We start from the raw sequence: 25,734 nt of genomic DNA on the forward strand, positions 1-25,734 counted from the left end.
AGATATGAACTATAAAATAAACGTTATAAAATTAATGAAGCTCGATAACATTTTTATTCAAATAAATCATTTGATAAAACATTATTGTACTCCTATCTTCACTGACAAATTGTGGTGATAGTATGTATTAAATCTCTATCTTGTATTGGTTTTGTCAAATGAAAGTCCATCCCCGATAATATCGACTTATTTTCCTCCTCAGATGTAGCATGAGCGGTAAGTGCGATGATTGGGATATGAAGATCATAATTTCTTTCCTCTTGACGTATTTGTCTTGTTACCCCATAACCGTTCATAATTGGCATCTGTGTACATATACAAAACACATAATAAAACATTATTATAAATTTGACAAAACAAAATAACAATCTACACTGAGAAGTTTTCATCAAATCTTAAAACGTAACTTAACATGAAAATTTGACATACATTTCAAGATGATATCAAGCAACTCATAACTATGTTGATGAATTTGAACTATATTAATCAAATGGAATGGATAAACTTAAAACTAGAGATTGAAATTAATAAATTACGTTAATAAGATTAAATGCATAAATTATATGAAAGAACATATCAAGAAGATTGGATCTAAAACTTAAAATGTTTAGTTATTTAAAAAAATAAAAATAAAAATTAATAAAAACCAAATTATATTAATATAGTAATGCTTTTATTATATCTCAAAATCAAAATGTAATATATATATATATATATATATATATACTAATACTATAATTATTTACTAAAATTAATTATCAAAATTATTTTTACAATCTTATGATCACTTGCTAAACATGAAATGATGCATCGAAATATACATTAATAATGATCTTATACAATTAAATTTTAAAATAAATTAATTAAAGCTTGTATATCTTCTTTAAGGTTATAATCATTTATTTTTTTACATATCACAAGACTCTCAAATGTTCGTTCGATAACATTATATGATTAACTTATAATTATTATACAAAGAAAATCAAATAATTTTACATTAATTTTTTTAATATCTTACAAATAGTTATACTATTGATTTAAACCTCAATAAAACATTAATATCAATAAAACTTAGAGTTAATAATCAATAGTATAAAATTAACACTATAAATGCATGATCTACTATATATATATATATATATATATATATATATATATATATATATATATATATATATATATATATATATAACACCCTCAAATGTTCATATGATAACATTGCAGGATTAACATATAAACATACAAGTAACTATCATACACATAGGATAAATAATTAAATTGATTGTCTATCTTACATATAGTCATACCAACAAAGATATGATTCAAATTTTAATAAACCATTAATGTTAACAAAACTTAAAGTGAGAATAATCAATGGAATATATATAAACGATTATCAAGATATGAACTATAAAATAAACGTTATAAAATTAATGAAGCTTGATAACATTTTTATTCAAATAAATCATTTGATAAAATATTATTGTACTCCTATCTTCACTTACAAATTGTGGTGATAGTATGTATTAAATCTCTGTAGTTTTGTAAAATGAAAGTCCATCCCCGACAATATTGACTTATTTTCCTCAAATGTAGCATGAGCGGTAAGTGCGATGATTGGGATATAAATATTATAATTTCTTTCCTCTTAACGTATTTGTCTTATTGCCTCATAACCATTCATAATTGGCATCTGTGATGCATATACAAAACACATAATAAAACATTATTATAAATTTGACAAAACAAAATAACAATCTACACTAAAAAGTTTTCATCAAATCTTAAAACGTAACTTAGCATGAAAATTTGACATACATTTCAAGATGATATCAAACAACTCATAACTATGTTGATGAATTTGAACTATATTAATCAAATGAAATGCATAAACTTATAACTAGAGATTTAAATGAATAAATTACGTTAATAAAATTAAATGCATAAATTATATGAAAGAACATATCAAGAAGATTGGATCTAAAACTTAAAATGTTTAGGTATTCAAAAAAATAAAAATAAAATTAATAAAAACCAAATTATATTAATATAGTAATGCTTTTATTATATCTCAAAATCAAAATGTAATATATATATATATATATATATACTAATTCTATAATTATTTACTAAAATTAATTATCAAAATTATTTTTACAATCTTATGATTGCTTGCTAAACATGAAATGATGTATCTAAATATACATTAATAATGATTTTATACAATTAAATTTTAAAATAAATTAATTAAAACTTGTATATCTTCTTTAAGGTTATAATCATTTATTTTTTTATATATCACAAGACTCTCAAATGTTCGTTCGATAACATTATATGATTAACTTATAATTATTATACAAAGAAAATCAAATAATTTTACATTAATTTTTTTAATATCTTACATATAGTTATACCATTGATTCAAACCTTAATAAAACATTAATATCAATAAAACTTAGAGTTAATAATCAATAGTATAAAATTAACACTATAAATGCATGATCTACTATATATATATATATATATATATATATATATATATATATATATATATAACACCCTCAAATGTTCATATGATAACATTACGGGATTAACATATTAACATACAAGTAACTCATACAAATAGATTCAAATAATTAAATTGATTGTTTATCTTACATATATCTTACATATAGTAATACTAACAAAAATATGATTCAAATTTTAATAAACCATTAATGTTAACAAAACTTAGAGTGAGAATAATCAATAGAATATATATAAACGATTATCAAGATATGAACTATAAAATAAACGTTATAAAATTAATGAAGCTCGATAACATTTTTACTCAAATAAATCATTTGATAAAACAGTATTGTACTTCTATCTTCACTGACAAATTGTGGTGATAGCATGTATTAACTCTCTAGCTTGTATTGGTTTCGTCAAATGAAAGTCCATCCCCGACAATATTGACTTATTTTCCTCCTCAGATGTAGCATGAGCGGTAAGTGCGATGATTGGGATATGAAGATCATAATTTCTTTCCTCTTGACGTATTTGTCTTGTTGCCTCATAACCGTTCATAATTGGCATCTGTGATGCATATACAAAACACATAATAAAACATTATTATAAATTTGATAAAACAAAATAACAATCTACACTAAGAAGTTCTCATCAAATCTTAAAATGTAACTTACATGAAAATTTGACATACATTTCAAGATGATATCAAGCAATTCATAACTATGTTGATGAATTTGAACTATATTAATCAAATGAAATGCATAAACTTATAACTAGAGATTGAAATGAATAAATTACGTTAATAAGATTAAATGCATAAATTATATGAAAGAACACATCAAGAAGATTGGATCTAAAACCTTGTTAAAATGTTTAGGTATTTAAAAAAATAAAAATAAAAATTTAATGTAAAAAATTTTATAACAAAAAATTTATGTTACAGATAATTACTAAACTCAAATATTCTTGTAATGACATGATAAAGTTGATTTATACTCAAGTAATTATTTAGTATTTTTTTTACATAGATATGATAGCAAAGATATGATTCAAACTTGTACTATAAGTTGAATAATAAAAAATTTATAATTAATTAATCATGCGTATGTAAAATATATTGATTTATTTTTACCTCGCAATCCATAATAATGATATCATAATAAAAGCGCTTTGACTCTCCCATTTCAGTATCCCTTTCATGTGCATGACTCAATTCCTTTAAAGCATCACGAATCAAGTTTAAGGCATCCAATCCATTCTCAGAAGACTTGATGGTTGCACCGAGACGAGCAAGCATGGTTGTAGCCACATGACGTAAGGTAGATACATCCTCAACAAGCAAAATATTCATACCTTTTAGTGGTTTTTCATCTTTCAAACTGTCCTTGGATCCAAATATTTGATTAGCATGTTGATTGGATCGAAGAATCGAAGAATTCACTACAAATTTATCACTTTCCATAAAAGAATTTGATTCACCATATTGCTGCCTTTCATCGAGAATAAGATCTTCATTTTCTCTTCCAAAGTTTTGCAGAAATCTCAAAAGCAAGTATAAACGAGATCCATGAATTGGCTTTTGTAGTATAAGATCACATGGTACTTCTTTAGATCTTCTCAAATCTTCACCGGGAGCATTCGAATTAAGCAACCAAACAATTTTATAATGACTTCTAGGAACCTTGTCCGTGAAATTCTTTAAGGCCGATACTATCTCCGAAAAATTTGCATGAATTAATTCAACGACAATTAACCAATAAATACCGAGACCTCCAGAGTCATTCTTAAATTCCTTATTGGTTGAAGGTAGAACATTATCCATCTCAATATCTTCTTTCTCCTTGCTTGACTCATAAGATGTCGTCGTATTCAAGAAATTGACAAGTGACTTTGTATCAAATTTACCTGAAATATTAAAATTATCCTTGATCTTCTCAAGTGTAGGATAAAGAAGCTCCGGATGATTAATTGTCCATACTTTTACTCTTAAGTTTTGCATCCATCTTTGCATTATTCTTTTTGTTTCATCACCTTCGACCATAAGTAGCGAATGAATCCCTTCTATTGATAGACCTCTTCTGAATGCCAAAGTTCGAGCATTTGATTGTATAATCTGAGTACTTGACTCGATGCACAATATACTAGATTTTTCATCTTTTTCTTGGTCTTCTAAGTCACTTGATTTTAGAAATATATTAAATCTAAAACAAGTTCCCCTTTCACTTGGATCTTTATCTTGAATTTTGATTTCGCCACCCATAAGACGCACCTAAAAGAAAGAAAGAAAAAAAAGTTAGTATCACTCTAGAAATAAAGATATTAATTAAATTATAATATCAAAAATATAAAAGAACATAGAAAATAAGAATGAAATTATCAACAATACTCACATAAGATTGAACTATCCCAAGTCCCAAACCAGTGCCTTCGTAATCTCTGTTAGATGATTCTTTAACTTGCACATAATTCTCAAACACAGAAGCTCTTTTCTCCTTAGGGATCCCCATACCTGTATCATCTACCTCAATGACAATTTCGATGAGGCTATTATCATTTTGAATGAGACTTTGATCTCTTTTATCTTTAGATATCCATCTTAATAGAGGATTAAATGCATTCCTTGAGTTGCAAAAATTCTGAGAAGAACATATGAGATTTTCTAAGCTTGGCTTTTTAGCCCATGCACGCAAGACAACATGTCCATCGGATGTAAACTTCACAGCATTGCCCAATAAATTATCGATGATTTGCTTAAGTCGTCTGCAATCCCCTTTGATGTTGCTAGATAAAAGAATAGAGCAATCACAAGGATCCCAAATAACCTCCAAACCCTTTTTAAGGGCTACAACATGAAAAATATCGACCGATTCTTCAAGAACTTGTGCAATATCAAATTCAATTTCTTCTAGTTGCATTTTTCCTGCTTCGATTTTACTTATATCAAGTACAGAATTTAGAATACCTGCAAAAGAAAAAAATTGGAAAAAGATAAGACACTTTGTTTGATGAAAAAAGCTAAAAGGATATGATAATATTGTACTTTGAAAACATTAATAACACATTCATCTATGATGAAATAACCCATGATAAAATAAGTAATTAACATTTTCTAATGAACTTACCGAGAAGTTTTGATACACAGCCATTCATTTGCTCCAAATTTCGAGATAATTCAGAATTTTGAGGAGTATCACTACGGCATATTTCTATCAGACCAGTGATTCCCGCAAGAGACGTACGTATATCGTGGCTAGCACTAGCAAATGCTAAACTCTTGTTCATACTTTTTCTTTCTGCTTGCTGTATGATCCCTTTTTGCTTGATGAGATCAGCTCGCAAAAAAGTCTCATGTAATTGTGCTCTTTGAAGCAATTGTAGCATCACGTAGCTCCCAAGAATTGTCCCAAGAATCATAAACAACACCAATAAAACGATAGCAATCTTTGTTTTCTGGAATAATGGTACAACTTCTTTGTCAGGAAGAGTTACTGTATATACCTTTTAAACAAATAAGAATTTTCACAGTTAATTTGAGGCAATGATGATTATTTTGTAACTAAATAAGATTAGTTTCAATAAAATGTTGAAGTATCAAAGTGTCTTACCAGTTGGACTCCAGAAACATTTAGCAGAAAGCAATCAAGCTGATATCTCTTACCCGAAATCCACAAGTAATTTGTGTTTGATGGCCGGATGGAAGTATTATCATGACATGCAAAGCTATCGTACTCTTTTAATACATTGGTATCGTTCTCATCCATCACAAGAACTGACATCATGCTATTATTGTAAACAAAATGAGTATGAGGAGGCCCGTTTTGTGCAATGATATGCCCTTCTACAGCCAAGTGAAAGCATCCACCTTGAAGATTGATCCTTGAAATAGAATCTCTCAAACTTCTTAGAGGAACTCCCAGTGACAGAATCCCACTCTTAGCAACTGGAGCTGTAAAAAGTAGCATTTGCTCCTTGGCATTTCCCCACCCAACTCCCCATGAAGCCTCTCCTTTCCTACCATTCGATGCATCTTTGGAGTCATTCGACTGACCTGGTTGAAAACAGACAATCTTCCCATATGGTTTACCAGTTTCTCCATCTAATGCTTGAGTGCACCACGAATAGGCAAAGAAATCATCAGAAGTATTTGATACGTTAGTGAACAAATTGTAACTTTGATTTCCATCACGATAATAAGAGAAAAGAATTCCCCGTGGCTCGATATAAGATATCTGTGCGACCCATTGCTCCATCAGAAATGGCACGTACAGTTGTGGAACTATCTGCAAACACAAGAGGTTCATTAGCAAGAGCTCCTCACATTGTGCATAACAGTGGTCGGTTCTTTACCTTGCTCCCTGAAGTGAAGAAGGAAGACAAGTTCTCCTCCCAGCTAAGAGCCTTGGCTGCTTCGTACGTGAATGTGTTTGCCTGGAGCAAGAAGTTGGAGTGATCTTTGATTTGCGAGACTAATGCTTCGAGTGTTTCTTCATTGGCATCTTCCATCGTGTGCTCAACTATCTGACTCGTGAGAATCACCAAGACGAGCACGCTAATGCCCATCATCAACAACAACTGCTCCAAGAATAGGCCAAAGAATTGAGTACTGCTGGGTGTCATCATAAGATATCATTCAAAAAATTAGAAACGCTTACCAGAGGATAAAGAATCCAACTTTGACGAACAACCCTATACGTGTTCATGTTCTCCTGTTGCTAGACACAAAAGATATGATATCCGATATATTTAAGAACAATGGTGGATCGAAAGTGACTGGTTTTAGCGCCCTTTGTCAGGCAAGTTTGCTATCTCATCGAAGAAAAATCTCGTTTTGCATGTTATTATGTTTTGTAGGCGGCTTACCCACAGTCAGCAGAGATGCGATGAGACACCTGCCGAGGAGAGAAGGCAGCAGCACAGTGGAGGGCACCGCACAAACAGGCCCGCAAAGCTTGGCGGCGGCGATGAGTAGGTCGAAGGATGGAGAAGAGCCGACGAGGGATCGACCGGGTTCACGTCAGCTGTCAAAATACTGGTTGTTTTGTAGGGGCATTACGGTAAATTAAAACGTCTGTAACGAGAAGGAAATCCAAAAACCCAAAACCTGGAGGATCAAGACGTCGGAGACTTGCGACGTGGTCTGGGCGCGCTCCGGGCTGGGGCTGAGGCAGACGTAGCCCGCGCTCTTCCACGGGAAGTGCCAGAGGGGGCGTCGCGGTGAGGAAGAAGGGGGCGCTCGGGGCAGAGGTGGCCGCGTTCTTCCACAGGTGGGGTGCTTGGGGCGGGGCAGAGGGCGCTTCGACGGTCAGGAAGAACGGGGCGATCGAGGCAGACGTGGCCCGCGCTCTTTCACGGGCGGGGCCAGAGGGGGCGTCGCCGGTGAGGAAGAAGGGGGCGCTCGGGGCAGAGGGCGCTTCGCCGGTCAGGAAGAACGGGGCGATTGAGGCAGACGTGGCCCACGCTCTTCCACGGGAAGTGCCAGAGGGGGCGTCGCGGTGAGGAAGAAGGGGGCGCTCGGGGCAGAGGTGGCCGCGTTCTTCCACAGGTGGGGTGCTCGGGGCGGGGGCAGAGGGCGCTACGCCGGTCAGGAGGAACGGGGCGATCGAGGCAGACGTGGCCGGCGCTCTTCCACGGGCGGGGCCAGAGGGGGCGTCGCCGGTGAGGAAGAAGGGGGCGCTCGGGGCAGAGGTGGTCTCGCTCGTGGTCTCGCTCGTGGTCGACGGAGATTTAACGCCGACGTAACAGGCAAGAAATCCTGCATGATTTTGTTTGACACGTGTCCGATCAAGTCAGTGACATAACCATGTCACCAAACTTGGAACATAATATGGTAGGCATTACTAATTCAAAATTCTAATATAAAAAAATCCACGATTTTTATATTTATATAAATAAATTGATTCAAATAAGCGACATCCTTTATCGATGGAAGGGGATCTGTTAGGGTTCTTCCGTTCATACATGGGATAGGGCAACCCAAAGTACTAATTTGGAATCCTTAATTTGATTTTGCTGATTTTTTTCCATATAATATTTCCAACTATGGGAGCATCGAAGTCAAATTATTATGCAGCATAAACCAAAAACAATGTATCGTTAGAAATTTCAGATGATATCTATGAAATACTAATAACTCTAAACAATTAATGGATTTTATTTCACTTGATCGAGTCAAACCAGGTTCCTCCACTTGCCTGATCTCCCAGTCCGACCCCATTCTAGCAAATAGAACTCTGTGTTCCTAACATTACGTGAACTCGAGTTAACCTGATCGATTGCAGACCTAAGTCGACGCGGTCCGGTTCGGATTGGTTCGTTCACACAGTTATGGTTCGCCTGACCTGATCGATGCGATTGGACCGGAAATGTAGCCCCGGTCTGACCGGATGCACTTAGAACAGCCGATTTATTGATGCCAGCCGCCGTTCGTGGTCATACGCTAGCGTTAGGGTTTCCTTGCGTCTCTATAAATTGGGACTTCGGACCTTTTCCTACGTCTCACATTGGGTTCTTGTGTGGGTTTTGTAGGGCTACAGAGAGAGTAAGTTGAGGGATCTTTGTGTGTTGATTCGCGATGCACGATGCAGCGTTCGCAGTTGCAGTATCAATTCGGTTATTTTTTCTTTTCCTTTGGTTTTTGTTCATTTATCCTCCGCAAAGCCTTGTTAAGGTCTATTTGAGTACAAATGTTTGTTGCATGTAGCAATAGGAAAAGGTTGTAGGTTCGCTGTGAAGCGGACGTTTGGATTTTGACAGATTCTGCTTCGCCATGGGGTATGTTGATGTTGAGATACTGTGATGCACGGTGCACCCCGGTTTTCTCTGAAGAGACCTGTGACGATCGAAGCCCCAATGCTTGTGCGGGATTAAGCTTCCGTTCCGTGTTGCAGGTCTGTTGATGAAATCCCACCACTGGTCTGTGTCAAAGTGACGGCCAAATTTCAGAACATTTTCTTTGAAATCGTTTCGATCCAGTTGATTTTTTGTATCTTGTAGGTTGATCCGCTTTAGAGAATGTGTTCGGAAAGCTGTTACGACGTTTTTGTTTAGCCTCCTTTTACTTTGATTTCTTCGTCTTTTGGCTTTTGTTGTTGTTGGGTCACCTGTGATGACATATCCACGACTTGGAGGTGTAGATAGGTCCAGGTCCCTGTTTTGCAGGGAGAACCTACTTGGAGCTGCTGCATTCAGTTGACATTTCTGGATTTGTCTGAGGCATTGTACCAAAATCCAGCCTTTATGACTTTGTAATTAGCAGCAGGATTCTTTAAGTTGTTCGTTGTCAAAGTACCAATTAAAATTTGGAGCTTTTCCATTGAGCGAAACAATTTTAGTCAGTTATCTGTTGTTCACTGTTTTTTATTGTGATTTAGTGGTGAATGTATACTAAGTATAATGAATAAGTTGCTTAGCCAATTCGAGCGTATGACTTAGTTGAGTTTGTTGTACGTTTGATCAAAACCTTTCCAGATTTTTCCTTTTTGTTTTTAGATTTCGTATTTTTCCTGGCTTTTATATGGTTGATTTTTTTTTTTTTTGTGCAAAGGGAATATATCGGATGAGGTTTTGAACCCTTAATTTGAGGTTTCAAACCCTCAACCTTTGGTAATGCACCATCACTAAACCAATATTTAAGTTGTATGGTTGGATATAATTAATTATACATGACTTTATATAATGCATGATGTTTCATCTACTTGTTGGTCTATTTATTGGAACTTTATTATCCGAATTTTGTGATTTTTTTCTTAGTGTCTTAATTGGGTCTTTCATTGTTAATCATGTAACTTGGAACGAGTTAGTACTAAAAAAAGAATGTGAAGTTTGGATGATTCCTGCAACTTGTTAGTTGAGCATTCTTTAGCAACTCTCGTGTAAGTTTATCTTGAGAAATGTTTTAGATTGCGGAAGATGATTTATCTGCATGCAGGGAGAATCTACGTGGGAAAGCAGCAACCCATATGACATCAACTAATACTTCTGAGGCTCCAATCTTTTACTACTTAAAGTCATTCTAGCCTCGTTGGTGCCTGTTATGCGGTATTTACTGTCATTTAGTTGCATGATTTTATGGTTTTCTCAAAACACTGTTATGCGGTATTTACTGTCATTTAGTTGCATGATTTTATGGTTTTCTCAAAACATTATATATCCATTTGCACTCATATCTTCTGGAAGTTGTCTTTGATGCGTATGTATAGTTGGGTAAAAGCAATTATTGTCTATCTTTTCCTACATACAATAATTTATCCTTCTCTAGGAAGGATGTTGCAGATCAGTTTTGTAGATAGGGCTTGTGTGTTACTAACTTTGTGACCTGTCACATCGTAGTACCGGGACCAATTACTCTCATGATATATCTTTCAGTATCTTTCTTTATAAGGTTTTTAGCATGACATCTTCTGAAGTCCATTGCTTACAGTATCATTTGTAATTTTTTATATAATATTTTGTGATATATGTTAAATATTTTCCTTTTTGTTCCTTCAAACAATTATCCTTTGAGAACTAGTTTGTTTTGCCTATCTAGTATTGCAGTGATTGTTGACATTACCTGAGTTTAACTATCCTCCAGCTGCTCGTTAATGATAGGCCTGGAGGCTGAAGAACTCAGAAATATTGTGTTGCCATCATCTTCATCTCCTGTCCTATGAGTTCGGAGTTAAATAACAACACAAAATTTTATATTTGTAGATATGCATTCTTGGAGTTTGTCATACGTATTCATTTACTTAACAATTACCTATATGAGTTGCCAGTGCTGACCTTCTCTTTGATGTTGTTTTATGTGAGCCCTAAATTGGCATTCAGGGTATGGCTGTTAATGACCTTCTGGTATTCTGCAACATGGAGACCGATCTGTCAATATCCATCGATGAATTAGGCAACAACTATTCTGTGCTCGTCCTGTGCCAGTGTTATGTTGGTAAAGGTAAAATTCAAATTTTGAGTACCATATCTTAAATTTCCAGTCCATTGTTTTGCTGGGGTTTCCCATTTAGTTATTTAGCAAGTTGTCCATTGTTCTTTATGTTTCATCAAATATTTATGTTCTATGAAAACATGACTTTTGGTTTGCTTGATACTTTTTTATTTGTTGTTATTTTCCCCATTGGAGTAATGACATTTTTACACTAATAATTGCCATCTGAATTAATTTACTTTTTTACAACTTAAATTATAATCTCAGAAGCTGAAATGCAATTTTTTCTCTCAGGGACATGTACAAGTTTTGGTGGTTCAGATTCCCTCGAACTTTATCCAGTTCGATCATATTTCTACCTCTTATACTTGTGACTAAATCGAAGCGGATAGGTGATAGCGACATCCAAACAGCATGCCATAGTCTTCTTCCTCTGTAGGTGGAATTGTGAATGCTCCAAGGCGATTAAATCAAGCTCACGATTGATTTAACGTTGCCTTCTTTAAGAGTTTCGAGTGCACAGATGCTTCTTCTATTAGGTGAATAACCTAATATTGTTAATTTAATACAGTGCATTAAATATTGGTAGTATCATATTGACTACAAGTTGTATGATGAGATCTCTGTCATCAGCCGAGGGGCTGTTTTGGGCAATACCCTTTTGAGAAGCTTCATATTTCTGTATTAGAAGTATACTTGGGAATCGTCTAAATAGGAATGTTGTGAGGGACCTGATCAAAATTCCCAGGTCTGTGGGCGATCTCTCTGTAAAAACCGTAATGGATCTCCTATTTATCTCTTATTTTATTGGACGTTCTTTGATGTCTCCCTCTCCTTCGGTGTCGGTTCCCTTTCTACCTGGACGAAGAGAGCAGACCAGAGATGAGGAGGTGGGTAGCGAGTGACTTGCGAGAATAATAATGAAAACGAAAATGTAGCGAGCGACTAAAGTCAAGGAAAGGACAATAATGAGAACCATAAAGAGGAACAACATGATGGAAGGTTAATTAACTTGATAGTTATGGTTAAATCATCTTATCTCATAATAAACATCAAATCTTGTGAAAGATAATTATATACTAATTCGACTACCCAATGAATCTGTCTTCACCCTCAGTCACATACGTCACGAGCTACCTGCCATCACAATCAACCTATACTCTTCATCTCAAAGAAGTTGCACGCAAGAACAAAGAGCATTGGAGTGAAGCATAGATTGCGATGCCACTGTTTTCGTATCCCGATTTGTGCCACGAGTGGTACCGCACTCATGGAATATATGCAAGAAAGCCCCTGTAATTAATTGTTATTGCATCAAAAGGCGACATGTACCGACAATGGCATGTCGCTTGTGCCAGAAACGGGATGGTTAAAGACAGGAAAGCACGACCGAAGACCGCCTTCTCTGCTCTCAACGTTTCCCCTCCTCTTGGGATCTCCTTCCCTAACTCTTTCTCGCCTCGCTGGAGGATGCGATTCGCCGCCTTCTTCCTCGACGGCGCCGCCCGCGCCTACCGCCACCGCCCCACCTTCTCCAAGCTCGTCCTCGTCTTCGCCGCCAGGTCCCTTCTTCCTCCCCGATCCCGGAAACGGGGGTCTTTCAGATCTTGGCTTCCGATCTGCTTCTTTCTTGGTCTGATGGAAGCTCCCCACATAGTTCGATCGAGTACATAGAGATACTGCAGCTTGATTTAGCCCTCCTTTTGTGCGCTTAAGCTCGGTAATTTGCAGTGGTGGGGGTCTCGTAGCGTATGCTGACGCAAGAGCAGAAGCTGCTGCCGAGTCGCCGGGCGTTGCTCCCAAGAAGAAGGTGGTGGTGCTTGGAACTGGCTGGGCTGGCACTACTTTCGTGAAGAATATTGATAGCTCCTCGTACGATGTGCAAGTGATATCGCCTCGGAACTACTTTGCATTCACGCCTTTGCTGCCGAGCGTGACATGCGGAACGGTGGAACCCCGCAGCATCGTCGAACCGATACGCAAGATCATAACAAAGGTAGACAACCTTTCGGTGGAACCAATTGTTCGTCTTCTTTATTCTGAAGCTGTGGTGACACACTGCCTTGATGAATGATCTCCGAAGCATTCGTTTCAAGAAGTTTCTCCTTTTCTTAGGTATCCGGTGATATATGCGTGGCTCTTCTAGTACTTGTTTTCCCTGTTGTCTAAAAGGGCTCGTCTTCCAAAAAAAGGAATAATTAAGTGGATGTTGATACTCAAATCTTATAATTTGTAGGGGAGGAATGTGGATATTAAAATGTCATATACCGTAGAAAGATCTAGGGAAAAATTGCTTGATCCTTTTTGGAAAGGATAAAGCAGAACAGGTTTTGATGCACTACAATTTTCCATGCTTGAACTTCATAATCTCATAAAATTCTGGTAAATATGGTATGAATTATGATACAATTGAATCAAATATGGGAGTGGAATTATAGTTTTTTTTTTTTCTTTATTGCACTGAACATTAATTTGCTTGCTTTCATTTCATATTACTGGATATGTTCTATATGTAATAATCAACATAATCACTCTCAGATTTTTTTTTGGATGATGATTTTGCAGAAAGGTGGAGAAATTAAATTCTGGGAAGCTGAGTGCTTCAAGATCGATCCAGAGAACAAGAAGGTATACTGCAGGAGCGATATCGGAACAAATTTGGAGGGAAATGGTGAATTTCTTGTTGATTACGACTACTTGGTGATAGCGGTTGGAGCAAGGGCAAATACATTCAACACCCCTGGTGTGGTGGAACATTGTCATTTCTTGAAGGTAGGTTTTTGCAATCATTGAGGTTCCATACAAAGATGTGAGTCATGTTGGAGTTCTACATTTTGCAGGAAGTTGAGGATGCTCAAAAGATTCGTAGAAGTGTGATGGACTGTTTTGAAAGGGCCACTCTTCCAGACCTCGATGAAGAAGAGAAGAAGAGAACTCTTCATTTTGTTGTTGTTGGTGGTGGTCCAACTGGTGTTGAATTTGCAGCAGAGTTGCATGACTTTGTCTCTGAAGATTTGGCTAAGTTATACCCGACCATTCAGGACCTAGTGAAGATAACAGTCGTTGAACATGGAGAGCACATCTTGACCATGTAAGGAGAGCTTAACGGTCATTAGATAGTGATATTTCATCTCAGTAAATTATACATTAATCTAAGTTCAGAAGCACTAAGGTCCCGCAGAGTTGTAAATCATTAATCTTACATCTGTTTGTAAATAAATCCTTGACTTCTTTGGTGCCAGGAAATTTTAGTAACTAGACACCTCTTGATATCGAATACATTATGTCTTTTAACTGTAGTTCTAGACTTCTAGTTGGGCTAATTTCATATATTTCCAAGTTAAGCATAAGGCATGTTACGTACTTTCCAATTTCCTACTTGTACTGCCTCTGTGATTATGATTTGCATTGTCACATCATGCACAGGTTTGACAAAAGGATCAGTAAATTTGCTGAAGAGAAGTTTCAAAGAGATGGAATTGAACTAAAAACAGGATTTAAGGTTGTGAAGGTGTCTGATAAAACAATTACTATGGAGAACGCATTGCATGGAGAGAGTTCTGTACCATATGGAATGGCTGTTTGGTCAACTGGTATTGGAACTCGTCCTGTCATATTGGATTTCATGAAACAAATTGGTCAGGTTAGTTGCTTCTTGTGATCAAAATTGTTTTAGAATGTCTCATTCAGAGATATAGAATACTGTTGTCCAGTCTTGATATTTCTGTAAATTCTTTGTTGATGTCCACAGGGTAATAGGCGTGCATTAGCTACTGATGAATGGCTGAGAGTCCGTGAGTGTGAAAATGTTTGTGCTATCGGTGACTGTGCTACAATGAGCCAAAGAAAAGTCATGGTATGTGCTCTTTTGTTATTGGTCTTACTAGTTTCTCCTTAGAGAAGCAGCACTTTTGGATGTATTTTTGAATTACATGATACGCATGAACACCCACAGGTGCTCATACACTTGTGTACATGCATTATGGATTAGCAGCTTCTGCTTCCCTTATATGTGCTCTTTTTACTCTTCATTTTAAAATGTATACCATCATACCTGGTGAAAGTCATATTATTTTCTGTTTTCCAGAAGCTAACTTTATCAGGCACACTCTTCTTTTCTCATTTAATGTTTGCCAACTCCCTTCAGGTTTTCGTGCTGCGCTTCTTTCACCCGGTAGATTCAAGTCTTGATATGTCTGAATAATTGTGATTTTGATAAATCATTTTTATCCAATTGAACACATGCTTATGAAATGTCCACATTATAACAAGCTTAATTCTATTTGTTTGGTCGTACTGACAGTAATATTGATTGGTTCATCTACTGCAAATTGAATTCTAAGAATAAAAGGTAAGAGTCTCTTGACTGTTATACACCTTATTAAAGGGACATGTTACATGCAGCTGAACAACATGTGTGATCCATAACTCTATATACATGTTGCCATAAAAAAGCAGCTATCTTTTACTTTTGGTGACCATTTTGACCATCAGTTATAATAGTCTACAACTGATGATTATCTTAAAAGAGAAGTTTAACTGATGATTTTAGATTTTGATTCCTAGAGATTCCCCTTTGTGGCTTACAGAAGTTTTTCCAGCAGTTCTTATTTGGTAGCTTATTTGAACTTCAAAACAACCTTTGCAATTAAGTGGTCATAGGTGTTCATCAAGAAGAAATGTAAGGACCTGCAGGTCATGTATAATATGTTGAATAGAGAATAACTAATCAGTGGTTATGTCATGTAAGGACCTGAAGGTCATGTGTAGTCTGCTAACATACTTCATCTTAATATTCTTACAGGAAGATATCATGGAAATCTTTAGATTTGCGGACAAGGATAATTCAGGAACTTTAACTGTGAAAGAGATCCAAGATGTTCTAGAAGATATTTGCATAAGGTATCCTCAAGTTGAACTCTATCTGAAAAACAAGCAAATGAGCGACATAGTTGATTTGATAAAGGCTTCAAAAGGTGATGTTAAGAAGGAAGCTTTAGAACTTAACATAGAAGAGTTCAAAAATGCTCTTGCTAATGTGGATTCGCTGGTCAAAAATCTTCCTGCAACAGCTCAGGTAGTTCTTTATACAAAAACTTAATTACATGGTGCCGACTATCTATCATCAGATTGGCGTATACAGTTCTGCTTGTTATGGTACATTGCCAAACCAGGTTGCTGCACAACAAGGGCACTATCTTGCTAGATGTTTTAACAGAATGAAGGATTCTGAAGAGAAACCAGAAGGTCCACAGCGGATAACAAAAATGGGCCGTCATCGCTTTCTTCCCTTTAGGTAACTGCAGAATATAGGGTGCAACGAGTTTAGCAGCTGGTAGTTAACACAGGAAATTATTTATAAAAAAGGACTTGGGAATACAGAAACCTGTTAGTTTTAATGTACATGTGGAACTCTCATCTGCTCTGCGGCTCTTTTGATCAAACTTATCCTTTTCTTGAAGATATAAGCATTTTGGGCAATTTGCTCCTTTGGGCGGAGAACAAACAGCCGCACAACTCCCAGGAGATTGGATCTCTATTGGACATAGTACCCAATGGCTATGGTACTCAATATATGCAAGGTAACATTTTTTTTCTTTTACCTCTCCTCGAAATCTGTCCATGATCTACTAATTTTCCTCTTGTAGTCGAGTCTTCATCTTACATTAGTACAAGATCAAATGCCACATAAATCTTGGTACAACCTTGTTCGCTTATTTATTTGAATCCATGTACAGCAAGCAAGTCAGCTGGCGCACAAGGGCACTGGTAATATCCGACTGGACGAGGCGATTCATATTTGGGAGGGACTCGAGCCGCATATAGAGCTCAGCAACAAACCTTGCACACTGCTTGTTGTAAACAAAGTTTGTGTTGGATTTTTGGTAACTCATGCTTCATCATTCCATGAGCTATTTTACCTTATTGTTACTTACACATTGATCACCTCCTTTTCACTGAATCATAATCAATAAAGCTCTTTTAAGATTTGAGTACATTTAGTGTTGTGTGTTGGAGAGATGCTGCTGAGGATAATTTTGCTGTATTCTTGCCAAACATCATTGCTGCTTTCAAAGAACACTATTACTATACAACAGGAGTCTCTATGCAATTAGATAAATGGCCTAACACTTCTCTTTCACAAGCCACAACAAGATGAGACTAGGAAAGGTTCCATTACTCAGACTTTGTTCATGATAGTTCTGAATAAGATCATCTACCACCTGCACTATGTATACAGAGACAAGTACATGAAGCCCTGACCGACTCCAAGGAAATGAAATGGCTTTTGTCAACCTCAGCATCTGGTGCACCCCTGAGGAGAACTATGGCCAGGCTTCCTATGCTTAAGTAGATGAAGTAGCCATTGTGGCATGTCGCAAAAGAACCAAAGTGAGTTCCCACCATATATTGCCACCTTGCTCTATATGACCCATCAAACTCCTGCAAGATTAAAGAGGTTACATTATCTCGATTGGAAGAAAAAAAAAATGTCCTTATTAATTTTATAAGACGGTTGTCTAGTAATATTTTATGGATTTAAATATTAAATAATTTAAAAATTATATATATATATATATATATATATATATATATATATATATTTATATCGCTAAGATTACTATGTTCAAATGGATGTATTGAGTTGCAATTAGGGATAGTTTTGATAGAACATAAAATAAGAAAGAATAATTTAGGATGATAGAAACATGTGTTCGATAATTGATTTTATTTAATTAGTTAAGATATATTATAGATATGTTACAATTATTGATCACCATAAAGAAGTCAAATTATAGTAGAATTCATTAAGAGATGATTTTGATATGAGAGACTTTCCTAATAATTCATTTTATATCCTCTGTTCTCGCCTATAAAACGACAGTACCTCCTAGGGTTAAATCAACAAAACCAGAAAGATTATAGATCATTTCTCATAATGGTCCTGTGAAGGATAGAAAGAGAAAGAAAGCAAGTCTCGTTCTCTTTATAGATCAACATTGTTATAGCTTTCGGATCTGATGTCGATACACCTACAGATCAAATAAAGACTTTTTATATAGTATCGAAAGGTACATATCTAAACATGATATATCGTCATTTGATTTTAATTTTTGATATTACAGTTTTTTAATAACAGTAGCATATTATATTTTTATGCTTATAATTGGTATCAAAACGATGTTTTGAAATCAAATATTTTATATCATAAAAGTATTTTAGATCTATTTTTTATTTAGATCTATTTATTATCATCTTTTGCTTGCGAAAAGGTATTATCCGATTTTGATTTATGATACTAGTATGATTTATTTATGTTATCAATCTACTTTCTATCTAGTATGTACTATCGCATACTTATGGGCGATATGAGATTCCTCGTGTTTGATCAATGGACTGTTATTGACAGTTTCCTATCAATAATAGTATTATTGAGGGTAATGGCCTCCGGTAGTCGCTAATCCAATCGTGAGACGACTATAGCGATTGCCACTTGCGTGCAACAACTACAGTAGGGCCGCTATCACGTTTGTTGGTTATGGTTGGCATCGATTGGATACTAAAGGCAATGGTACCCTACATGCATAGCAGACTTGTAAGCATCGTTAGGTGTCGCAGTGATAATGTGGTCATTAGTCGATACACAATCATGGGGGAGTGCGATAACATGACGCGGAGACAATGACATTGCCAGTCAACTGCATGCAAACAGTCACCATCACAAGTGACGTGTAGACGATAGATGGCCCATTCACCGTCGACAAGACATTAGAGTGACGACTACAACAACGAATTAGGGTTTTTCTTTAAAGGACATTTTTATCTCTAAGACATTAGATAATTCCAATATGTATCCTTTAATTCAGTTTTTCATTTATACCCTTCTACAATCTGATATTTGCATTATAGATCCTAAACAAAATTACAATTTTTACTCTCTAATAATTAAAATTTTCTAATTTATATCCTCAATTATAAAATTAACTAATGTAATTTATTTTAATCAAATATATTAATCAAACTTGATCATGAATGTATTTTGATTACTTAACTAGATTTAGATTTAATCAATCAAGTTTGATCAAATTCAAGGAAAATCAAAATTTGATTTTAATCAATTTTAATTTTGACAAGTTTAATTAGGCGAATGGTTGATCCAAATCTATAAGCCCAATTTGGATAGCCTAATTTTATGCTTACTCAATTAAATAGGGTTGACTGATTTAAGAGTTTCATAAGAATTATTAAAAAAAGTATAAAAAATATATATATTTTTTATTTTTGTATTATATATTTTTAAAATTTTACATGTGATAAATAAAATTTTAATTATTATTCTTTGATATTTGTTTAGTTATTCACATGCTTATGTTTGAAATTATAGAATAATATTTATTTTTCATATGAAGTTTATCATCATGATTATAGTTATCATATAAGTTTTTCTTTCTATGATTAATATTCAATAATTATTATGGTGGTTATTATTGAATTGTTTCGACATATATTAAATTAAAAATTTTGGTAAATATTATTTACAACTGATATCCCTAAGTTTTATCTAACTTATAGCTACTAAAATGGCTTAGGATGGTAGGTTTATGAGATGTGAATTTCAATAAATATTTTATTATTAATAATATATTTTAAATTATATTTTTTATTATTGTATTGGTCTTATAGCAATCAAAATAACTTAGACTAATAACTTATAAAATTATACTAAGGAATTAGTCTTGAATGATATCAAGAAAAATAATATTTACAATGGCTCATATAATTAAGAGATTTAGATAAACCCAAAAGAGAATTTATTTCAAATAATTTTTATAGTTTAAGATTGTATATCTAAGGATAGCAATACTATTTCACAAGAATATTAGTGTCATTGCTAATAATCTTGTAGAATAATCATAACCAATAGTTTTGAGAATTTTTTTTTAAAAAAAAAAGATCTATTGTTTCTAATTTTTATATGATATATCTACAACAATTATATTATGATATAGAAATCAAAAGGATCTCTCATTATTTTATAAGTTATAAAAGGTAGTAATTTTAAAAAATGGTACAATACAATAAAAGAATAGTTGAAATCAATAAACTAAAACAGTATCTTACAACTCATCAAATTATCCAATTAATATAAAAGGGTCTATTATATAAACATGACTTAAAAAATAATATGAAATAATATAATAGTGACTTATGGTCAAAGATTTTACTTATAAAGAATGCATATGAGATATATTTTTAAATTTTTTAAATGAACTTGTTAAAAATCTATCATAATATTAGTAGCTCATTATGATTTTGAATTACGTTATATGGATGTGAAAATGATATTTTGAATGGCAATCTAATATATATAGTTTAACCTAAACAATTCATAAAGAAATAAAAGAAATAAAAAAATTTTATATATAAATTTAGAAAATCAATTTATGAACTTAAACAAGCTTCTAGTATATAAAGTTTTATAATATCATTACTTCCTTTATATTAAAAATAAATACTATTGATTGGTATTTATATATGAAGATAAGTAAGAGTAATGTTATTATATTGGTCTATGTATAGGTAATATTTTATTTATTAGTAGTAATATTAGTTTATTATATGAGACAAAGAAATTTCTCAAAGATTGATATGAGTGAAGCATGTTATGTTATTAATATTGAGATTTTAGGGATAGATCTTAAAGATTGTTAAGATTATCTCAAAAAAAAATATATTGATCGAGTCTTAAATAAATTTAGTATATAACTTTATTTAGTAAATGAGAAAAGTAAAGAAAAATTAAGTCAAAATAAATATTTTTAAAATAACTTGAAAAAAATAAATAAAAAAAATATTTATTATATATGCATAATTAGAAGTTTATTATATGCTCAAGCCTATACTAGAGTAGATATTAAGTATATATTAGACATATCTAAGAATGAAATATTAAAATATTATAAATAAAATAATAAAATATCTAGAAGGGAGGAAGGATTATATACTCACATATATGAAAATATATCAGTGTAAAATGATGCTATTTTCATATATTGATTTTATAAATTACCTCGATTTGTCTTAGTAATTTTGGACTATATTAGGAAGGGTTAATAATGTTATAATACATAAAAAGAAATATGATATTAATGATATATAACTATTATGACTTATATTGTTAGTCAAACTAAATATGATATTAGGTTTATTAAATTTATTGGTTTATTTTGTAAAATTTATATGTATGTTTAAAATATTTTTAAATTTTAGAATCTAATTAAATAAAATTATCTTTAAATAAAATTTTAATTTATTTTTTTACTTTTATTTTTTTTATATCTTACCAATTAATGAGCAAGTGAGAGAATATTATAATATATGATCTTATCTAATTAAATAAGATATATTATAGATATAATTGAATTTTGATTATGGTTATGAAAGAAATTTCAATTATAGTAGAATTCATATTTCATTTGTTTCTAATTCGTCATCGATAGTAATCATATAAAGAATATAAAGTGAGAAAAAATAAATTTAATTCTTTTTATAAATTGACATTACTATAGCGTTAAGATCGACGAAGATGATATATTATAGATAAAAGAAAGGCTATCCGAATAAGATACATATCATAAATTTAATTTATTATTATTTGAGTTTAATTTCTGAAATTAAAGTTTTTCATATGACAATAACATAATTATCATTTTTATGGTTAAAACATGTGCTATGAAGATATAGAGATATTGTCATTAAAAAAGTGAGATAATTACTATTAATGTAATAAAAAAATAAAAAAATATATTAAAAATAAAAAAAAAACTAATTTAAATTTAACTAAGAATATAATTATATATATCTTAATAACGACAAAAAAAAATATAACTAAGCTGAAATAATTGAGATTTTATTGTTACAATCTGGAATCTGCATCCAATGTAAAATGACATGTACCTTCTTGATAAAGCGAGCTATCTCGGTAGCCTCAGTGATATCGAAGAGGTCGAGCGCCTTCCCAGCCAAGCGGAGTGCATCCTGCTGCAGCCTCTGCAGCATGTCTGTCACACCGATCACCGCCCTGCTCTCTCCATCATGGATGGCTAACACTCTCTGCCAAGCAAAACAAATATGTTGTGCGAGTCTCGTAATCATCGAAGGACAAAGGCTTTTGGTGCTTGAAGAAGAGGCCGGTGTCCGATGATAGCTATCTTTTCTGAAGATGCTGACAGGAACAGAAGGAAGATGTGGCTGCAGGCAAGAGGATCCGATAGGAATTTGTTTTGTACGGCTGTCATATGTTGTTATGGTTGGATGAGGTGGTGGTGATGCTTTTCTTGGTGGATAGGAGGATCTCTCTACAATGTCTCAGGACCATCTAATTTAGATCAAGAAGGTGGCTCTTGGACCTATTAGTTCTCTAGATGGATGATCTTCTCATCAGTCAAAAAAACTCATCACTATTTGCTATGTATTCAAAGACATCTAACAAGTTGCTTATTTTGGAGTGGAAGAGAAATGCAGTTCATTTGCAAGCCAAATGTTTGTTCTCCCTCCAACTTTACTTATTGACATCATATTGTCAAAGTATTTCTTAGCTAACACATCAACTGTAACCAAGCAACTACCAATCCAATTTTAGTAAGTAGTCACAGAGCATTTACTTCACAAAGCAAAACAACTGAAACCATCAACTGGAAACCAAAGGAAAAGGAGAAGTAGATTGTCCTCTGTTTCAATAAACCAACAGATTATTCTAAATGGAACTGTTTGCTTAATGCAAGAAAGCAACAATCTAATTCTATGCTCCATTGCAACATACAAGTCACAGTCACTGAAACAAGCAAAACAACTAAAACCATCAAGTGGAAACAAAAGGAAAAGGACAAGTTACTTGTCCTTTGTTTTCAATAACTAACAGATTATTTGCTTGCTTCATGCAAGAAATCAACATTCTAATTCTTTTGCACCATTGCAACATACAAGTCTCAATTCATATCTAGTTTCTATGCAAATGTGGAACGAAAGAAAGTTCAGAATTCACAAAATGCAAGTTCCCGAAACTATACTTTGATATACATGAAGTGGCAGACACTACAATTCATATATGACTTGTGTCTTAGGGCGTGAACAGACAAATGACAGCTTGAAAATGATCTTTTACAAGCTGAAACCGTCAGCAGAGAGGAAGACTAAGACTTATTCCGAAAGGACTTACCGATTATATCTTTTACAAGCCGAAAGATGATGATCGTACCTGCACTACATATGCTCGTGAAAGTTCAGTGCCTCGCAAGGCGAACTCAGTTCCTCGCCCTCTGCCACAGCAAAATATGACTTCCTCCCAACCAGTTCAACGGCTCTCTTTACGCATCCAGAATCACGAGGGCTCTCGGTGTTGCATCTCAAAGTTTTTATCTTTGGTAGTGTCTCAGCGATCTTCATGACGGATGGAGGGGATTCTTGAACCAATGATGGGCAGCTCACCTCTGCATCCAAATTATCCGGGATCTTTGAATCCATCATCACTTGATCCTCTGATAGATCTGATCCTTGGCTTCTCTTACAGTCAAGTGCAGGCCCAGACGATCTTCTCCGCGGACCTCTAGTCTTCTCCTTGCCTAATTCAGGCAATGACCACTTGCGGCGCTTGCATCCGGGCTCATCACCGACGGTCCGAGTGCTCGCCAAACTATAACGGCTGGGGACAACTCTCACTTTAGCAGTCTTTGATGGCCTTTTACAAGAACTTGTGCTGCTGTTCTCCTGGAAGAGCGCTTTGGGTCTCACACCGCCCAAAGTCTGGTCCTCCTTTGCTGGCTTCTTAGCTGCCGTGGTTGATGGCTGTCGAGATTTAGGGCTCATGCTCGAACCGTGTCTCGGTAGCTTATCCGTCTTCGTGGTTTTCTCCCCGTCTTGGTGGGGATTGTTCGGCCTACAAGAGCGGGCGTTGCTGGCTATCTCGGCAGGCCCAAGACTGACACTCCTCTGCCGGAGCCTGACTGTGGCTGGAGTCCCTGCCGCCTTCTTCGCATCGGATGCCGTCTTTTTGGCTGCTGTGGCCGGTGGCCGAGGTTTAGGGCTCAAGCTCTTCCCCCTTTCTTTTGTCGCCCCTTTCACTTCTTTGCTGTCTTGGAGCTTCTGAGAGCTCGGTTTCTTGCAACTCTGAACCGATCTAAGAGGGGTTCCACTAGCCTTATGCGGTTGATCCAGTGTGAAACTCTCGTGGATCTCCAATGGTCCGAGACTGAGGCCTCGACGATCGACCTTCGCACTTGGCGCCGGAGACTCTTGGGTCTTATTCTTCAAGGCCGAGGGCCAGAGATTTTTCGCTGCGGTCCGTTTCGGGTCGAGAGACTTCGCGGGGGTGGCCAGGATCTCCAACGGTCCCAGGCTCAACCCTCTGCGACGAAGCCCGGCGCTCGCCACCGGAGACGGCTCCATTCTCTTCGACGCGGGCATGGGCGGAGTTCCCTGTTTCAGGTCCATGAACTTAGCGGGCACGATCCTCCCGCGCATCCGCCCGACGGCCTCGGCCGCCGTCGAGCTATTCTCCGCCTTCTTGACACGAAGCGCCTCCAGCCTCGACTGCAGCCCCGCGATCTCCCCCTCGATCTTCTCGATCTCTTCGTCGATGCTCTTGTCGTCCTCCCTGAATGCCACTCTCGCCGCCGGCTTCTTGTGCGCCGCGAGAGGCTTGGCGGAGTCCGGGCTCCGGTTCTCCTTGGAGGGATCGAGGTCGAGCGATGATCCGCAGGGATTGGTGGAGACCGATCGGGCAGTAGGAGGATGGGACGACGTCGCCTTCGACGCAGAGCCATCGTCGAAGGCGGCGTTGTTCCAGATCTGGAGGTTCGGGGAGGCCATGGAGTCTGAAAGCGTGGGGAGACCCATCTTACTGAGGAAGAGGAAGAGGAGATCGCTTCTTCCCTGTTCACGATCAAGCGAAGCCAAAGGGGGGAACAGGAGAAGGAGAAGAAAGATGGCGAGTTGGTTGGAGATGGGAATTGGAATTGGGGGTTTAAGAGAGGGAGGTTTTCGACCGTTGGGGAGAGGGCAAGAGAGACGTTGGGAGGGTTGGTGGAATGGTGACCATCGGATGACGAACGGCCCCACTGACGACGCTCCGATGTGATTTAACGATATAATAATGCGCATAATATTAATAATATGGGAAGCCGTCGTACGTAAACCGAAATCAAAGTGTTACGACCGGTTCGATTTGGTCCGGTTTAATGAAACGGCTTGTGTTGGAGGTCTGGAGCACGTGCCCGTGAGTCCTCATGCACGTGCGTACAGAT

The 25,734-nt window shown here is 35.5% G+C and overlaps 3 protein-coding genes, 1 long non-coding RNA gene and 3 other non-coding genes across 7 annotated transcripts; 5 read left to right on the forward strand and 2 right to left on the reverse strand.

Annotated features, from left to right (window-relative positions):
- Nucleotides 1–2,871: 2,871 nt before the first annotated feature.
- On the reverse strand, nucleotides 2,872–8,725 carry LOC135607598 (probable histidine kinase 2). Its single transcript, XM_065099550.1, has 9 exons — nucleotides 8,686–8,725; nucleotides 7,578–8,263; nucleotides 7,164–7,223; nucleotides 6,859–7,083; nucleotides 6,117–6,791; nucleotides 5,634–6,009; nucleotides 4,902–5,473; nucleotides 3,644–4,780; nucleotides 2,872–3,078 (listed from the first exon to the last, which is right to left on the reverse strand). The coding sequence occupies exons 1-9, from the start codon at nucleotides 8,723–8,725 to the stop codon at nucleotides 2,872–2,874; spliced, it is 3,978 nt and encodes a 1,325-aa protein (XP_064955622.1).
- A 238-nt stretch (nucleotides 8,726–8,963) lies between these two features.
- Nucleotides 8,964–12,238, forward strand: LOC108952430 (uncharacterized). The gene is made up of 3 exons (XR_001977403.2): nucleotides 8,964–9,398; nucleotides 10,439–11,440; nucleotides 11,726–12,238. It is a non-coding gene; the product is annotated as an uncharacterized LOC108952430 (long non-coding RNA).
- LOC135608615 (small nucleolar RNA snoR134) lies at nucleotides 9,307–9,450 on the forward strand. The gene has a single exon (XR_010485593.1). It is a non-coding gene; the product is annotated as a small nucleolar RNA snoR134 (small nucleolar RNA).
- LOC135608603 (small nucleolar RNA Z278) lies at nucleotides 9,610–9,725 on the forward strand. Its single transcript, XR_010485582.1, has one exon. It is a non-coding gene; the product is annotated as a small nucleolar RNA Z278 (small nucleolar RNA).
- On the forward strand, nucleotides 11,089–11,191 carry LOC135608614 (small nucleolar RNA snoR97). The gene has a single exon (XR_010485592.1). It is a non-coding gene; the product is annotated as a small nucleolar RNA snoR97 (small nucleolar RNA).
- Nucleotides 12,239–12,781: 543 nt separating the features above from the next.
- LOC103979059 (external alternative NAD(P)H-ubiquinone oxidoreductase B2, mitochondrial) lies at nucleotides 12,782–17,427 on the forward strand. The gene is made up of 10 exons (XM_009395081.3): nucleotides 12,782–12,993; nucleotides 13,163–13,427; nucleotides 13,997–14,203; nucleotides 14,272–14,522; nucleotides 14,858–15,074; nucleotides 15,183–15,287; nucleotides 16,236–16,508; nucleotides 16,606–16,727; nucleotides 16,894–17,013; nucleotides 17,170–17,427. The coding sequence occupies exons 1-10, from the start codon at nucleotides 12,797–12,799 to the stop codon at nucleotides 17,255–17,257; spliced, it is 1,845 nt and encodes a 614-aa protein (XP_009393356.2). The 5' UTR covers nucleotides 12,782–12,796; the 3' UTR covers nucleotides 17,258–17,427.
- A 6,023-nt stretch (nucleotides 17,428–23,450) lies between these two features.
- On the reverse strand, nucleotides 23,451–25,423 carry LOC103979058 (uncharacterized). The gene has a single exon (XM_009395080.3). It carries the CDS (start codon nucleotides 25,325–25,327, stop codon nucleotides 23,696–23,698), a length of 1,632 nt encoding a protein of 543 aa, XP_009393355.2. The 5' UTR covers nucleotides 25,328–25,423; the 3' UTR covers nucleotides 23,451–23,695.
- Nucleotides 25,424–25,734: the final 311 nt, after the last annotated feature.

This window comes from Musa acuminata, chromosome BXJ2-3, assembly GCF_036884655.1.
Source record: "Musa acuminata AAA Group cultivar baxijiao chromosome BXJ2-3, Cavendish_Baxijiao_AAA, whole genome shotgun sequence".
NCBI classification, from domain to species: Eukaryota; Viridiplantae; Streptophyta; class Magnoliopsida; order Zingiberales; family Musaceae; genus Musa; species Musa acuminata.